The following is an 18818-nucleotide window of genomic DNA, read 5'->3' as shown; positions in this document are numbered from 1 at the left end:
AGTAGACTCCAGGTATATGCATCTCTCTAGTTCACAAGAGACAGAGACTTCAGAGTAGAAGAACCTGTTGACAGGGAGAGAAGCAGATGGTGGAAGAGGCAGGCAGGCCTGGGATCAATTCAGGCTGTCTCTTTTGCAAGCTGTAACCCTGGGCAAATTATCTAATTCTTCTCAGACCCTTAGGATGGTCATACTTAATTTTGAGAGTTCTAAGTACATCCCACACTTTTGCAAAACAAAATTTCAAGTGTATCTTCCCTTCATGTTCTTTCCTATTTTGGAAACATCAAGAAGGAACCTAATCTGAATTTTCCTTACTTTAACAATGCAGACATTGTCAGGTCAAGTTTAAATACCAATTTTTATTAAAAGATAATTTTGATCTATTTTGGTTGATTTGGGATACCCTTAATTAGTTGTGTCAGTGATTCAGAGTTAACAGAAACTAAGGGATTTATTACCATGAAGCCAAGTCAGTTTTAGGTTTTCACTTTAAGAATTTTGATGAATACATTTACCATTGTCTTCTTACAGTTAATTTTTAAACAGTTTATTTAATGCCCAATTTTATGTTCTCAATACCAAGAAAAATACATGCTGAGTAGAATATTTATCTTAGTGTAATACAAATAATGTCTTACCTGGGTTCCTTGACATGGCTGAAACAGGCTGGGAGCTGACAAGCTGGGTCATGCACGCCTTCTGAAAACTGTATTTCACCCACAGTGATTTGCAACAATTTGTAACGTTAGGAGAGGGATTCAGGACTTCTTTAAGTTCATAAACAATGCCGTCATGTTTTTTCATCTTCATGTTTTTACTCTGTTGAAAAAAATATTTTTAGAGGATTTCCCTCACTTCTCAGTATATAGTTGATTAGATGAATATTGATGTTTTAACTATATAAAAGGATTATAAATTGGGATGAGAGGGGAACTAGGTAACCTCTAAGGTCTTTTTCAATTTAAATACTGCATTATTTTTCTATGTTGCTTGGTCTTTAGATCTGGTACACCACCCTCATCCTCATTTCCCAATAGTTTTTCTTCATCTTTTCAAAAGCCTCAATCCATCAGGAGACAAGTCTTAATTGCTATACAAAGAAAAAGGGAGACAAATTAGTGTAGCTGATAGAAAAAAAATAGATCAAAAACCTAGAGAGGTGGAAAGGAGTAGATAAAAAATATATTCTTTGTTCTACTTCCTCTGTGTGTGTGTGTACGTGTGTGTGTGTGCACACGTGCATTTGTGAATTTACTCCTCTGAATGACTCTTGTATTTTCCCTTTAAACCTCCATATACAGTCCCTCTTTATAGACACTAATGTAGATTAGTCTCCCTGCTCCCTTTTTATTTCTAGTATTGTAGCACCAATCCAATGTGATCGAGAATTGAACTAAGAGTTAGGGTTGTCTACCTGGGCACTTAATTCTCTTGACTTAAAACTTGGCCACTGGGTTCAACTTTCCATTCTACCTTCTAAACCTAAGTTGCTACTGGAAAGAGAAGGAAAAGATACAAAGGGTTGGGCCATAATAAACAACTAAAGAAGATAACAGAGGAGGCCTTCAGGAGTCTTTAAATCAGTGCTGTTCAATAGAAATATAATGTGAGCCATATGTAATTTTGTTTTCTAGTATATACATTTAAAAAAAAATAAGAAGAAATGGGGTGAAATTACTTTTAATAATATATTTTATTTAACCCAATATATCCCAAAATAAATCCAGATGTCATCATTCATCCTGTAATCGTGAGGTATTTTACATTCTCATTAAGTCTTCAAAATCTGGTATGTATTTTACACTTAAAGCAAATCTCAATCCAGACTAGCCACATTTCAATTGCTCAGTAGTCACATGCTTCTATTGGCTACTGTATTGGACAGCACAGCTTTAGAGGAAGAAGCCAAGGATTGAAAAGTGACTGAGAGAAGGGCAATAAGCAGCCATCTAAGCTATACAAACCAACAGGGTAAAGATCATCAAGTAGGATTCTGATTCATCATTTTTCAAATATACCACATTTTCCAGTATAGAATTCTACTTCAATATTTTTATTGTGATTTGGTCCAGACTGGGGGAGAGGGAACCATGGGAGGAGAGTTTGTGGGTGCCTGGGCATTTTGGGTGCCGTGGGCAGTCTGACTTTTTGATTACTGTATACTCATCAGGCAACCTCTGACTTAATCTGATTTCTCAAGTAAATGTTCAGTTGGAAAAAGGTATGCTCTCCAGCTAATGCTTCCCCTATGTTGGCAGTTTTATTCCTTGTTTACAAAACAATTAACTGACATCCTCTTAAGCTTGATGATTTGAATTATCCTCCAAAGCCAGATCAGCATTGTATGAACTGATAAAATCAAACTCTAAATGGGCAAAGTTGATAAGGTGAGGTCCTTATCGAAAGAACTAGCTGATAGCCTTACCCATCAGCCCATGGTGGAACTGTCATTTTATACTGATTATGAGATGGCATTGCTAGATAATTGGGAATAAAACATCTAAAAATGGTCTTTTGAACAATCAAGAATTCTGGACTTGATTTCCCCCAAAATTGGTTTTTATTATAATATAATTTTTCCCAAACAATTCTGCAGGATGTTAACTAGTATTTATCAAATAAAAAAATCAATACTAATAATATGTTCACCTAAAATTTATTTTTAAATATATGTAAGAAAAATACTATGCTCTTTTATGTAGTTGTCAGTATTATTGACAACTAGGAAATGGTGTGCCTACCTGAAAACTTCAGGAAATCCCAGAATTCATTAAAGCATGATAATGGTTTTACACATGGAAGCCTAGGTAGCCACTGAGTTGAGGTACAATGCCATTTAATAATCACTGGTCTATGTTAGGTATTTTGTTTTATCATTTCAATATGTATTTTTTACATTTTTCACTTAAACAATTTATCTACTTTGGCAGTTGTTCTGATATAAAGTTTAACATGCAAGTGAATGAAGTTTTTGTCATTTCTTGCAGCAAATAACTCATCATGGGTCCACATTTTGCTATTTGGGCTAGACATAATAATGGCCTCGCAAAGATGTCCACACCCTAATCTCCAGAACCTGTATACATATTACCCTACATGGGAAAGTGGATCTTGCAGATGTCATTAAATTAAGGATCTTGAAATGGGGAGATTATCCTGGATTTTCTGGGTAGGCCCAACCTAATCACATGGACACTTAGAAGACAGAGATAAGAGGGTCAGAGTCAGAGAAAGAGTTCTGGCTATGGAAGCAGAGAACAGGGTGGTGTGAAAATGGGGCTACGAGCCAAGGAATGCAGAAGCTAAAAAAAGGCAAGGATACGGTTTCTCCTCTCGAGCTTCTAGAAGGAACACAGCCCTGCTGACCCATTTAAGACTTCTGACCTCCAGAACTGTAGGATAGTACATTTATGTTATTTTATGTTATTACATTTATGTTACTTAAAGCCACTAAATTGTGGTAACTTGTCACAACAGCAATAGAAAACTATTATACTATGTTAATCTGAGTACATATTATATTATGGTCAGTATGTTACAATTTTAAAAGTGTTAATGGCAAAATAAGTTTGGAGATGCAGTTATGGATAGGAGTCCATGTTATAATTTTTCCATAATAATAACTAGCAATCATAAAAACTGGAGTTGCTAAACCCTAAATATAACTAACTATTGGTGGTGGCAACTATAAATGAAGCTATGGATCTTTACAGAGAGCAAAAAATATTTATTGATCCCCTACTGAATGCCAGGCACTGTGCTAGATGCTGAGAATATAGAAGTGAACAAGACAGACATGGTCCCTTCCCTCGTGGAGCCAACAATCTGTCAGGGGAAACAGGCATATATGTTTAATTAGAAATATGGTAGATGTTGTGAGACTGTATCTTGGGGGATAGACTTAACCTAGTCTGGATGCTCAGGAAGGGTTAATCTAGGAATGACATTTGTGCTGAGACCTAAAAAAAAAAAAAAAAAAAAGGAATTGGCTAGAAGGAAAGATGAGCCAGGGAAAAAGAAAGTCTCAGAGAGCTGGAACAGCAAGTGGAAAAGCCCAAAGGTAGTAAAGAATTCAAGGCATTTAGATAACTAAAAATATAAACAGTGAGGACCTTTAATTCAAGATAGCTGAGATCGTCCCCCCACCACTTCTCTCAAAACTCACCCAAAAATAACAAGGAGGGGGAAAAAAAACCACAAACACAAATTTCATCTTTATTGAACTGGGAGCCACCCAAAACCACAATGTACAAAAATGGAAAATTAATATAAGAGGTAAAGGACTGAGTACATCCAAGGAAGGTCAAGCCTAAGTGCTTGGAGAAGGAGAAACCAAGGAGAAGCAAACCAGTCATGCTTAAAATCTCCGGAAAGACTCAGGAGTCAGAGGCACCAGTGACTGCAGGAAATGGTGGTGAAGTAGCAGAGGGAAATAAAAGGAGAAGTGTAGTGCTGAAAAGGGAGATTTGTTTTAAAAATGTTTTTATAAGTGGTTAGAGTCCAGGTTCTCCACCCTTTCTGATGTAATCTACTACTTTATTTCCACAGAAAACAGGAGATATTTCCTCTAGAGAAAGTAAACCAAAAGAATTCTAAATGTGGAGTTATCAGACATAGATCAGTGTGGGAGTGAGGCGTTTTACTAAAAAACAGAAGAATTAGTCTGAAATTGAGAAATGAGACACCCAGTCCCTCTTCTTCTACTCAGATCAGAACTTCATAGACAGGTTTCTAGTTTCTAAGCAGAAAATTAAAGGGTACTTTGGGGAAAATGAGCCATTCCATAAAAAAGAGTCACAGATACTGATAGTTGGGGGTCCCTGTTGAAAAAGTTTGCAGTGAATCCCTTCAATTAACAAGCTTTGAACATGAGCACACTCAGAGCCTCCAATTACCTTTTAGGGCCTCATTCTTAAAATATGAATGAACAATGATCATCAGATACCAGCAGAAAACCTTAGACACACACACACACCTCCAACATATAAGAATTGAGGCAGGGGCGGGATGTAGGAATCACAGTACACAGAGACAATGCAGGGAGCAGGAAAATACTTTAGAGAATATAAAATGTCATCAGAGAAATACTGCATCCATGAAACAAGAACAGGATGCTATAAAAATGAAGAAACAATCTAAGAACAAGAAAGAGCCATTAGAAACCACAATTATAGCTAATTCATATTTAGTAATAAATAAATAAATAAATAAATATATATATATATATATATATATATATATAGAGAGAGAGAGAGAGAGAGAGAGAGAGAGAGAGAAAGATAAAGAAATCTTCCAAGAAGTACAATGATCTTGGAAGTTGTTACAAGTCAGAAAAAGCCCTAAAAACATTATACAAGATAAATTGTCTGATTTTTAAAAAAATCAGTTTATGGGGGATAAAATGGTAGTGGGGAGAGGGAGGCATTACTTTAGATTAAAAGAAGCTAAAGAAACAAAACAATCAAATGTAATACACGGACTTTGGAATGTGCTTTTAAAAAGCTGCTATAAAAACTCACCCAAAACATGATATTAAAGAATTATGGTTACTTTTCTTACATGTGATAATGCTTTTATAGGCATTTAGGTGTATGTCCTTCAAGGAGTTTCATCGTGACTTACTTGCCGGGACAGGGGGGAGTGTCATATTATCAACCACTTATTTTCAAATATTTCAGTAAAATAGGTAGATAAATAAATAGATAAAGCAAAAATGGCAAAATATTAACTGTTTAATCTAAATAGTGGGTATACTGGCATTAATTATACTATTTTCTCAAATTCTCTGTATGTTTGAAAATTTTCATAATAAATAGCTAGAAAAATAAAGCAAAAATGGTGAATGTTGGTAATTGCTGAATCTAAGTAGTGAGTGTACTGTTGTTGAATATACTGTACTCTCAACTTTTCTTTATGCTTGCAATTTTTCATAATAAAATCTTGGGAGGAAAGTCATGAGAGAGAACTAAAATTTCATATAATTTTATGCTAACATCTATAAGAATTGCAGCCTGTTTTGAAAAGGATTCGAAATAAAATGAAGCAGTAAATTAGTTGCAGCCTGTTTTGAAAAGGATTCAAAATGAAATGAAGCAGTAAATTAGCAGAATACAATCAAGTGAGGTAGCCCATTCAGGTTCTAATCATACTGGAAAATTAATTATATAACTGAAATCCTTAGTTTGGTAGAATTGTTTGGGTGTATAAAACCAAGTAAAATCAAATCTACACATGTAACATCTAGGATAATTTGATATAGAAAAGAATTAACAGCCACCTCTATTTATAAGTTTATTAGGTTTATAATAATTGCTTAAGTAGTTAAAAAGTTTGTAAGTCAGAATATTAAGATGTGAAAAGAAAAAATAAAATATTTTAAATTTATGCAGTTTGAAAATAGATTCATTTAATTAAGTGGCAAGGGCCCCTTTTCAAATGATTGCTAACATTTACTAGACTTTTAACTAAAGTAATAAAATTTATCGGCTGAAATTGTATAATTTTCTATTTATTCTTCTTGTAACTGCTTAAGAAGATTAAATTCTGAATGATGCTTTCATGTGGTTGAAAACTACTTTTGAGGATATCAAAAAATTCTTCACAGAAGAAAAATATGGATAATAGAGAGAAAAAGTAACATTAGAGAATCTAAAACAGCCAATATCTGAATAATAGAAATTCCAGGAAAAAAAAGAGAAAATTATTAAAGAAACAATATAAGAAAACTTCCCAGAACTGAAGGATATATGTCTCCAGAATGAAAGGGCCAATCGAGTTCTCAGGACAACAAATGAAAAAGTTCTATACTGAGATACACATTTTGAATTTTCAAATATCAATGACAAATAAATTGTAAAAACTTCCAGATTGACAAAAATGAATTAAGAAAAAATTCAGCATCACCTTGGAAGCTAGAAAATGATAGAGCCTTCAAAATGCTGAAAGAAAACATTTTCTAATCTAGAATTGTACACCCACTAGGACTAACAAGTGAGACTAGAATAAGCTCCATTTTCCTGCATCATCTCAAAAAATTAATCTTCCATGAATCTTTTCTCCAGAAGCATTTGGAAAAGGTGAAGTTTCCCTCATAAGAAAGGAGTAAACCAAAGATGAAAGCCAGGATCCTGGATAAAAAGCTTTTTGTCATAAATTGGCACTGATTGTTGTTGTTGTTTTTTAATTTTTATTGTGGTAACATAAATACAATACAGAATTTACCATTGTAACCACTTTCATGTGTACAATCAGTGATATTAATTACATTCACAATATTGCGCTACCATTGCAATCATAACATTGCTAAAACTTTTTCATCACCCTAAACAGAAACCCTGTACCCATTAAGCACCAGTCTCCCCTGCCCCCAGGCCAAGTATCCTGTGATCTACCTTCTAGTTTTACGTATTTGCTTATACTAAGTATTTCATGTAAGTGAAATCATACAATATTTGTCCCTTTGCATATGGCTTATTTCACTCAATATGATATCTTCAAGATTCTTCCATGTTGTAGTACGTATTAGAACTGCATTCGTTTTAGTGGAAGAATAATATTCCATTGTATGGATATATGACATTTTATTTATCCATTCATCTGCTGATGGACACTTGGGTAGTTTTCTCCTTTTGGCTTTTGTGAATTATGCTGCTATGAACATTGGTGTACAAATGTCTATTGAAGACCCTGTTTCATTCTTTTAGGTATTACCTAGAAGTGGATTGTGAGCCATATGGTAATTTTATGTTTAACTTCCTGAGGAACCGCCCGTTTTCCACAGTGGCTACACCATTTTACATTCCCATCAGCAATGCACGAAGGTTCCTATTTCTCTGCATACTCCTAACACTTGTTATTTTCTGTTTTGTTAATAATAGCCAAACTAGTGGGTGTGAAGTGGTACCTCGTTGTGGTCTAATTTGCATTTTCCACATGGTTAATGATGTTGAGCATATTTTCATGTGCTTATTGGCCATTTATATATCTTCTTTGGAGAAGTGTCTATTCAAGTCCTTTGGCCATTTTTAAAGTCGGTTGTTGGTCTTTTTGTTTTATGCCTGTATTTGTTCCTAATTTTTAAGAACTATTTTAAGAACACGTTAAGAACTAAATTTTCTTTTTAATTATATGTGACACTTCTTTGACTTTCCAGTGGTTCTTTGTGAAAAAGTTTCACCACTCTTACTTTATAACTTTTTAAGGAAAAAGAAGCTCCTTCAGTGACCTTCAAATCTTGGAAATTCTGCTTTTTTGGACAGACAATTTTGTACGCCCAACTAAGGTCATCTGTGGGAAGCTCCTGGAGCCCAGGCCAAATTCTGTTTCCTGACATATCTTCCTGCGTGTATTTCTATCCGGGTAGAATCAGGATAGATTCTACCCGAATATTACAGGTAAACAAGAAAGAGAAAATAAAGCACAACCATGGGCAGGTCACTGATCCTCTTTAGGCCTTAAAGTCCTAAAAAAATGTAAAACCTGGTATCAATGATTTCTAAGGCCCTTTTCCACATTTGGCATTCTACAACTGGATCCCAAACAATGGAATTTCTGTAAGAGGAACATAGCACTCAAAGACATTATATGGAAGGGTGGATTTTCTCTCTAAGGAATCTTGGAGTTGAAATGGCTTCAGGCAGTTCACCTAAGGTGACCTGAAATGGTAACTTCAACTACTTGAGCTTTGAATTCTTTATCTATAATGTGGGACTAATAGGGCCTATTTTACCAGACAGTTGGGTGAATTAAAGCTTGTCTGCCTGCCACATGGGAGGCACTCAATAGATGGCAGCTTTCATTTGGTCCAAATTTCCTCATTGTCAGATGAAAATAAATGAAACTAATGACTGACCCCAAAGGTGACCGGGCTGGTACCAGATGACAGATCTCCTTAATCCCTGTTTGGCCTTCTCTTATCTGACTCCTTCTGAAAGTGAGTTTTGAAGTGTCTGGTTCCCACCCCAAAGTTGAACAATTAACAAGTTTCAGAACATTAGAGTCTGTACTGGGTTGAATTGTGTCCCCCCAAAATATGTGTCCAGGTTCTAACCCTTGTTACCTTTGAATGTGACCTTATTTGGAAATAGGGTCTTTGTGGATGTAATTAAGTTGTAATTAAGGATTGTTGAGGATTGAATCATGTCCCCCACAAAAGGCATGTTCAGGTCCCAATTCCTGGTCTTGGGCATGTGGACCCATTGTAAATAGTAACTCTTGAAGATGTTACTTCAGTTAATGTGTGGCCTGAGTCAGGTTGGGCTTTAATTCTGATTACTGAAGTCCTTTATAGAATAAAATTCAGATTTACCTAGAGAGAAGCCACAAGGAGTAGCTAGAAGCTAGAAGTCAACAAAACTCAGAAGAGAAAGGAGAACACACTGCCATGTGCATTGCCATGTGGCAGAAAAGGCAAGGATCAAGGATGACTGGCAGCTAGCCCCAGAATGCCACCATCCTGGGGAGAAAGCATTGCCTTGCTGATGCCTCAATTTTGGACTTCTCAGCTTCAAAACCATGAGCCAATATATTCTTGTTTTCTTTGACAACCCACTGTATGGTGTTTTATTTAACAGTTGGGTAACTAAAACAAGGATCTTAAGCTAAGTTCATCCTGGATTTAGGTTGGATTAAATTCAGTGACCGGTGTCCTTTTAAAAGAAAGGAGAGGGAAATTTAAAACAGACAGACACAGTAGAGACCCAGAGAAGAAGACCATGTGAAGACAGAGTCAGAGATTGAAATTATGCAGTTTTATGCCAGGGAAAGCCAAGGAATGCCAGCCAGAAGCTAGGAGAGGGCATGGTACAGATTCTGCCTTAAAGCCTCCAGAAGGAACCAACCCTGCCAACAATGTAATTTTGAACTTCTGCCTTCCGGACTGTGAAAGAGTAACTTACTTCTGTTGTAAGTCACACGGTTTGTGGTAATTTGTTAAGGCAGCCTTAAGAAACTCATATAAGGGCCTACCTTCAATAAATAAAAAACAGTAGAGAACAAGCCAGATAACTAGCTAACCTTAAGTGTTAAGTGCTACAGAGATTCAGAGAAAGTAGAACTTTCTGGAATTGTGTTCTTCAAACTTATTCATATATTGCTGTCATGTGGTTTAACAAGAATCAATAAAGAGTGGCTAAGGAAGGAATGACTTAGCAATTCCTAATGGTGCCTTCTAGACCCATTCTAGAATACTGTGTGGTATGTGTGTGTGTGTGCTCATGTGAGTGTGTTTGGCAACCTCTTTAGAAACTAATCTATGAGGGCAATTACTGCACCATAGAGAGTATGCACTAACGAGGATACATTTGGTAGAAAACCGAACATCCTTTTAAGAAGCTATGTTCAATTCCCTTTAAAACAGTAACTCTATTGTTATGAATGATTATCGATAAAAGGAGAAAATATATAAAATATTTGTTGCTGCAACATGTTTTTATTTTGATTCAAACTGCATAATAAATGTTAAGGAAATTGACATATTTTGATACACCAACAATTTAAGATTGACATCAGGGAAGGCAGTTTTCCCTCACAAAAAAGTTATTTGGTGTTCCTTTTAGAGATAATGTTCATTTGGATGGGGTGTGTGTATAATTTTAATACTAATAGTACCTTAAATGTTTATAGATTATTTTCCTGGCCATTAATGGATATTGTAACTATTGAGGTTACAAAACACTTTTGCATCCATTTTGATTACTTTTTCTTCCTCATGACACCCTTTTGGCAATGGTAGGAAGGTTATCATCTTACACATTAGGAAACCAAGGGTTACATGAGACTTGTTCACACCAAGGTCATCTGGCTCTTTTTCCAAAATTTTTCCCACTGTGTCATATTGCTTTGTCAATATGAGACTGCTTCATGTTTGTATGCTTCCTTTTTCCACTACTTTGTATATTCACAAACACTCAATTCCAAGTAGGCATCACAACTCTGCATAAACAAGGAGAAAGCTTTGGGCTGTCAGTTAACAAGCAAAAGAAACTCTGACAGCTCATATTTCCTCTGTTAGGAACACACAAGTCTCATTCTTGTTTCCCATTATTTACCTTATTTTTTATTTGTTTCCATTATAAATTTTCTCAGAGAGTGGAGGTAAGGGGCCAGGATACTTGCTTTGGTAAAAAAATTTTTCCGTTATTGAAGATTTGGGGGAGAAGTTTGGGGTGAAGAAGGAAGTGTCACTTGGTAAGGTAAAAGAATCTCATGGTTTTCTGCAGTGTCTCATTGAGTGACTGGAGTCTATTTTATAAGCCAAAAGTTCATTGGTTCAAATCCTAATTTGAAGAATGTCTATTTTGGGGCTTATCTTTTTTCCTCTTTCAAACACAGTTTACTTAAAACTCATAATTATATAAGGTTAAAAAAAATTCCAGCTTCCTCAATATTGGACTTGAAAATGAGACTTGTGTGTTCATAACAGAGGTAACGTGAGCTGTCAGAGCTGGAACATGGGATAGGAGGGTCAGAGTTTGTCTGTAAACTAGTAATAGGAGAAGTGAGAGACAAACATATTATTAGTTTACACCCAGCCTCCCCCATTCTGACTTCCCATAGGACCTCTATTTACAGAGATGAGATTCTTGAATCTCAGGATGAGCATTCTGTGTACTTTGTGAAAGGTCATACAGTTCTGGGATGAATTGTCCGGCCATGTGAGTGGGAAAGGGAGGGAGTGCACGCCCTCATCAAAATTTCAACAGGAAATGTTTACAGATTATTTTCCTGGCTGTTAATGGAACTTAACCAGTAACCTTCAAGAAATTGCACTATTCTTTGGTCATTCCATTTTAGCTTTTCTCTGACATTCAAAATACACTCCACTACCTACTCCCTTATCTTTTCAAAGAAAAAGAATATCCAAATAAATTCCCAAAATTGTATTACAGCATGGAATATCTTTCAAAAGATTTGCTTTTTTTTTTTTAAAATCATTTATTTATGTGTCCACTAAATCTTTGCTCATATTCCTTTTTCCTGGACACAAAGAAAGTTACGCTGCACAGCCTCCTTGGAGTCAAGTCACTTGAGCCATGTGACTAGTTCAGGCCAATGAAATGTCAGCAGAAGTGAGGGCTTCACTTCTGGTGGATGCAAAGAAAAGCCCTTTCAGGATTCTCGGATCTAGTTCTTCTGCCATCCCTGGTATGGTACTTAGTATTAGGATGGCAGCTGGGAATGCTGAGCCACCACATGGAGAGCTAGCTACCCTGGAGGGTCACCTGACATACAGGTGATGGGTGCAACAATATAACCCAGGCCATCCTGAAACAAACTATACCCAAAAGCATGCTTTACAGTTATTATAAGTGAAGAGAAAGAGTAGAAATGTGAAATGACCCTCTAGACTTCTAAGACCAGATTAGAATGCAAAAATTTATACCTTGGGCCTTGAAAATTTAAGTTGTTAACCCTGATGATCCAGTGTTGCTATATAAGTATCCAGGAACTATTTTCAACCTATTGGAACCAGAGTCAAATCACTTTTTCATATTTCTTCCATTTCAATTCTAATCCTAACCTTAAATCCCAAATTAGTTTTAAGAGGTTCTTTTGTAACTAAAAGAAAGTTGACTCAGAATTTAAGAAATCATGCTATAAATTTATGTTTTGGAAACAATTATAAAATAGAAAATTTTGCACAGCCTGTGTAATAGTTTTTATTTTATTTAATTAGTATTATAATTTTTTAAGTACAAAAGCCACTAGAGCTATGACAATAAGAACCGGGGATTCTTTACTGTGTTTTCCAGTGTTCATTTATAGGATATGGACTTACATACATGCTTTTTGAGTGATGAAATATTTTACTCTACTACAATTAGTTTTCTGCCAATGAGCTTCCTTTTGATTTAAAATTTGTAATTCAGCCTTGCTTGCTATAGCATGTAGTTTCATTAAACTTTGGATTTGAGAAAAAATTGTTCTTGTTTTTTCCTTCTTTTGGCTAGAACGCCTATCTAGGTTAGAGGCTTCCAAACAAAACGTGTGTCAAGAACTCCATTGTTCCTATTGCCTTCCACCCCTTCCCCCAATGTTTGGAGATAGGGGCTCCACTTTTTTATGTAAGAATAGTTGTCCTGGGGTTTCGAGAGCTTATTTTACAGTTTCGATATCCACTAACTTTTTTCGTTTTAAACCTTTAATAATTTAAAGAGGGTATACGCAGCTTAGGAATCAAAACCGCCCTGGCTCTGCAGGTGAGAGCCCTTCCGACAGTGTGGTTGGTTAGAGAAAAAAAGGGACCGCCCACCAGCGGGCGTGCAGTTACGCTCACGGTGGCACCCGGAATCCGGCCTTCCCGGCGTGCCCCGCGCAGGGAGGGTATTCTTAACGTGAAGTGCCGAATGACTCAGCCGTGCTTCCGCGCACGGGACAGGGTGGGGGGTGTGCGCCGCTGCGGCAGCACTGCGGGTTCCCGCGGCGGCGGCGGCAGCAGCGGCAGCGACAGCGGCAACTTGCGGTACGGCTTGCGCGCGCCTCCCGGGTGGATTGCGTCCCCAAGCGCCAGAGCCCGGCAGGAAGCGACAAGTAAGTGGCGGCGGTGGACGGGTTCGGGCGCGTAGACCCAGCTGGGCGAGTTCAGTGGCGGGCTTGACCCGGAGTTTTGCCTTCGTGTCCGGGGGGAGGGGAGGGGGCGTCTCCTCGAGGCGGCATGGAGGTCGGATCCCTGAATCGAAAGGCCCGGTGACTAAAGTCATCCCAGGAAAAATGCCCGCAAATGGGTTGTGGGTTACTGTTTTCATGGTGAGGATGAAGTCTGATAAGTTAAGTTGGGGTGGGGTGGGGGTGGGGGCGGGGGCGTCATATCGAAAACGTAAACATAGTCATGGGGGCAACTAAAGTATAACTTGAATGTTTTCTGTCGGCCTTTGGTGTTTTTTATCCCGCCAGGAAAAAAGCGACGACAAAGCAATTCAGACGCTTTTTTTTTTTTTCATCAAATACTATTAAATTTTAGATCTCGCTCGTGACCCCCCCCCAAGTTTTATTGTGAAACATGTCAATTATAAAGAAAAGTTGGGGGTATAATATCAACATTTACCATATTTGCTTTATTTTTCTAGATATTTATTATGAAAAATTTCAAACATACAGAAAAGTTGAGAGACTAGTACTAGTCAATTGAATTCATTAAAAATGATGTGGTTAGTCGAACTTCCAAACTGTCAGTAGCAGGGAGTGCGTTTTCCTCTGTCTTTTCACCCCTGCTTCAAAGCCTTCCTTCCCTACCACCCAGAAATTATTAGCTTTCATCAGTGGCGTTGGGTGCAAAAGAGCCGAGGAGAGCCTTAACCGGCAATTTTCTTTTAAATGAAACCTTACTTTTTATAGCAGACAGTGTCTTCAGGTTTACAGGCCCAGATGTGCACTATCAGAAAATCTCCCTCTATTTTGGAGTTTGTGATTCTTTCTGAAAATTCCTGGGCTGAACCAGTTCATTTTTAAAAAAGAATTCAGTGAACAAATTAACAAGATAACAAGGCCATGGAGGAACTATTTAACCAGCTTATGAAAATACATTTCCCAGACCCTTTAACTGAGACTCGCTGTTCCCATGGTTAAACAACCAGCTGCAACTGTTAACAGAGAAATTGAGGATTTTTCGGTTTTTAGTGATCCCCAAAGTGTTGTAGTGATATCAGTTAGATGTGATGAATCCAGAGTCAAAAAACTTCACTCTTAACCTTCCTCCCCTAGCTCCCACCCCAGTTCCTGGGCAGTAGGTCTCAAATGTAAGGTTGTTCCTTAAAATGCCAGCACCCTGGCAACACACTCAGAAATGTGATTCTGGAGATCTGTGATGGGTCCCTGAGCCTGCATTTGGTCTGTTACTAGTCATCCAGGAACCACACTGAGATACACAACCGTAGGGCTGGCCTGGGAGTTGTTGTTAACCTTATTCTTTTGTTATCCTTTTCTTCCCTACCCCCAACCAGTCATAGGCTAAGAAGCCCTGACTCTCCAAAAGGAAAAGTGAGAAAAGATAGGGCTTTCTTGGACCCCAGAGTAGGAAATGACTTTCATATTCTGTTACTGTCTTGGTGGTTCCAAGACAGCCCCATACCTGATTAATCTGTCCTTTTTCCCTCTGGGGACTGCTTCTGGTATCATCAGAGCTTATGCAATGCCATCAGGGCAAATCTACTCTCTTCCAACTAATTCAGTCCCCCTCCCCTTAGAACCAGGCAGCCAATGCCATCTAATTTCCCCAAAGCCTTGTGCTCTCAAATTCCCTCTCTGATATGCAACAATACCAATAGCATTTCTGAGGGCTTTCAGTTCAACAGGACATTATTTCAGTCATCAAATATCCAAGTAATGACTATTATTATTTTCTGAAGTAGGCCATTTTAGTGACAACATTGCAAATATGGCAGAGTTGCATTGCTCCCTTGAGGCTAGCAATGAGGCTGGATAACCTCCTTTGCTGCCAAAAGCTATTTCTAGTTCTTATTTTGCCTTCAAATTGATGGGATGAGGTCAGAGTTAGGCCATGTTTTTCTCACTTTTTTTCCACCTTTGGTGTCTGATCTCTCTTGCTGATCGGTCTTTTTCTGTTGATTCACAAAATGTCATGTTTTTCCTTCTACAGCCCTGGGCTTCCTAATATTATCCTGTGAGCCCCAATCTACACTTGCCTGTTCCTCCTTGGCTGACTGGAGTAAAAAAAATTAGGGAAATTGTTGGAATACTGAATGATTTCTAGTTGGAAGACCCAGTTTCATGGAAATATAAGGCTTAGAGATATAATGGAACCTATTACAAATTTTATCTAGTGCAGTCATCTCATCTTTCTGACAAGAACCTGAGTGATTAAGTAGCAGAGTGATAACCTGTTTTCTTGCCACTAAATCATCTCAAGAAAAATGTTTCAAAGTTGGAAAGGGTCCAGAGAAATTCAGTTAAAGTAGATGCAGAACATGGAGAGACTTCCAGCAGTGTTATCTGGAAAAATGGAGATTGAAGCAGAATACGATCCAACTACATAATTCATTAAGAGTGGGATTACTAAAATAAGGAAACCTTTCAAGCTTGGAATAAGTAGTAAAAGGACAAATAAGAGCAAGCAGATAGCTGTCTTGTTATCCCAAGAGGTGTTATGAACTCAACATTTAAAAAAGATTCAAGAAAAGTTTAGATAGTACTTAGGGGAATTCTTATTAAATGTTAGATGCTTCAGGAATGTCGGGATCATTTGAAGTTGGCCTCATAAGTATACTATTGTCTTTACCAAAGTTATTTGGTATCTCTGTGAAAAATAGAATGTAAGACTGGTATGACTTAATTCACTATGATTCAATATGATATTTCTTGATTTCTTATAGGGAATGAGATTATTGGAATAGTACATGCATTTCTGGAATAGTAGAAAGAAAGAAGTATAGATGAAAGAAGAGAGCTTTTTTATATTTTTTCTTGGAATTTCCCAATTAGATATGGTTGGATTGTTCTTGTATATTCCTTAAAATAGTAAAAGTAGAAATAATACTATTGAGGGCTTAATAATTAGTAGACATAAATATTATGTACCAAACACTGTATTAAATGCTTTTACAACTATTGTCCCATTTAATCGTCTCCATTTTACAGATGAGGAATCCAAAATACAAAGATCAAATAGCTAGCCCAAAGTCACACAGCTATTAGATGGCTGAGCCAGTGTTCAAACTAAGTCTGCCTTACTCCAAAGCCATTAAAATTTATGCTTGATAATATCCTAGTTATATTTCATTGGGTAGTGGTTAAGAATATGGGCTCAGGAACCAGTCTTGCCTGGGTTTAAATCATAGCTCCTCCATTTACTAGCTTGGATAAAGTACTCATTGATTTCTTTCTCTAAAATAGAGAATAAAATAAGGAAAAACAATCTCCATCTTTCCAGACAGAATGGTACCTACCTCAGACAGTTATTAGGATTGAGGTAATTCATGTAAAATGCTTATAACTGTGCCGGACACATTGTAAGTTCTCAGGAAATGTTAGCAGTTATTACTTTTAAACTATTATAATTTAATTTATTTCAAGATACTATCTTATTTACATTCAAATTGTCCTTTGAGTTAGTTTGAAATACTGAGATTTTATGGTAAGTAAAAATGTTAAGTAAACTTCATCTCTGTTTTTACTAGAACAGAAGGAGCCTCACTAAAGTTTTGGAAGGTGTTTAGCTGTAGTGGAAAAGATCCGTGACCCAGGCCAGAGGAAGATTTGGTTCTAGTTGTCTCTATCGCTGCTTGCTCTGTGATCCTAGGCTTGAAATTTCTGTTTCATAGAGAAGATTGTAAGGATCAGATGAAGTAAAAAAATATGACTGAATTTTAAAATGCACATGCTATATGAATGTAAAATACTATTATTCAATTATGGAGGAAAGTTATAATGATTATTGTTGAGTAAATTATTAAAAGGAATTTTAGAATAAAACAGCTAGTCTGTATATGAAGATCACAGTCTATACCATGAAACCATCAAAGATTCCTTCCCATGTGCTTATCTTAAATCTCTTTTTTTGTGGAGGAGAGTGAAATTTAATTTTCACAGTTATATCTGGTGAGGAAATTATAAACCAGGTAATGCGAGTGCTCCATTTCCCCTATCAGTGAGTGCTTTGTGCCCTGGGTCTCAGGTAGTATCCTTTTTCTTATACCTACCTACCTATCCTACCTGCTCCTGTTATTAAGAACTATGCTTTCTGTTGAGTACCCTAAGAAGCAGATGCCTCTACCTAAATTTTTACAAATGCTGAGTTTAAAGCTATCATGATTACTCTGTTATCCTATTCAATAATCTTCTTGAGAAACTGTATGTATTTAACCTAAATTCCTAATTTGTCTGTTAAGCATCTCTCTTCTTTTAGTCTAAATGGAAAAATGTCAGTCTCTTACATATTAAAATATTTTATATTAATCTTATATGATCCTACAATTAAGGGAGGGTAATGATTAACATCTTCAACCTTTTTTTCTATGCATATATTTATTGTTTGGCTTTTTAAAAATTTCATATATTAATACTATTTGCTATTTTAGTTATTGTTCTAAGACATATTTCTTTTTATTCTTTTAATATAGTGAATTATATTAATCAATTCTGAATATTAAACCAACCTTTGTCATAACATCATAACTTATTATCCTTTTTATGTATCTGGATTTCATTTTCAAATAATTTGTTTAGGATTTTTGGGTTTATGTTCACCCTTATGTAATCCATTCTGGCAATGTCCCTGTCAATATTATGCTGGCCACAGATGAATTGGGAAATAGTCCCTCTTTTTCTTTTCTCTGAAAGAGTTTGTGTAGTTTGATACAATTTCTTCCCTTAATGTTTGGAAGAATTTGCTTGTCAAACCATTTGGTCTTGGCGTTTTCTTTATGGAAGGTTTTAGTTATAGATTAAATTTCTTTACTAGATATAGGACTTTTCAGATTTTTCTATTTCTTCTTGTGTTCATTTTAATCAATTGTAATAAATTCTAGAAATTTTTCTATTTCATCTGAATTGCTTAATTTATTGGAATAAAATATACAGAATAGCCACTTTTTTAAAGTCTTGTAAGAATTACAGTAATATCCCTTTTTTCATTTGCAATAATAGTAATGTGCACCTTCTCTTTTTTTAACAGCTTTATTGAGATATAATTCACATATCATACAATTCACCCATTTAAAGTGTCCAGTTCAGTGGCTTTTAATTTATTCACAGAGTTGTATGACCATCACCACAATCTCTCTCTTTCTTGATCAGTTTTATAGGGCTTATCAATTTTCTTAATCTTTTTAAAGAGGTAGCTTTTGGTTTCATTGATTTTT

General features: G+C 36.4%; 2 protein-coding genes across 5 annotated transcripts in view; one reads left to right on the top strand and one right to left on the bottom strand.

Moving 5' to 3' along the window:
* PXT1 (peroxisomal testis enriched protein 1) overlaps positions 1-813 on the bottom strand; it is a 30184-nt gene extending 29371 nt beyond the window's left edge. The window contains exon 1 of the mRNA XM_037844239.1: positions 642-813. Within this exon, the coding sequence (XP_037700167.1) occupies positions 642-813 (172 nt within the window). The remainder of the gene's footprint in view (positions 1-641) is intronic.
* Positions 814-13412: 12599 nt separating this feature from the next.
* KCTD20 (potassium channel tetramerization domain containing 20) overlaps positions 13413-18818 on the top strand; it is a 57392-nt gene continuing 51986 nt past the window's right edge. The window contains exon 1 of one of the 4 annotated variants that reach the window (XM_037844285.1): positions 13413-13533. The gene's annotated coding sequence lies outside the window, so the exon portion shown is untranslated. Of the gene's footprint in view, positions 13534-13568; positions 13750-18818 lie in introns of those variants that run through there. The other 3 variants (XM_037844286.1, XM_037844287.1, XM_037844288.1) reach the window with 3 other exon arrangements.

Source organism: Choloepus didactylus, chromosome 7 (genome assembly GCF_015220235.1).
Source record: "Choloepus didactylus isolate mChoDid1 chromosome 7, mChoDid1.pri, whole genome shotgun sequence".
Lineage (NCBI taxonomy): Eukaryota > Metazoa > Chordata > Mammalia > Pilosa > Megalonychidae > Choloepus > Choloepus didactylus.
This window is presented reverse-complemented; position numbering and strand designations above follow the sequence as displayed.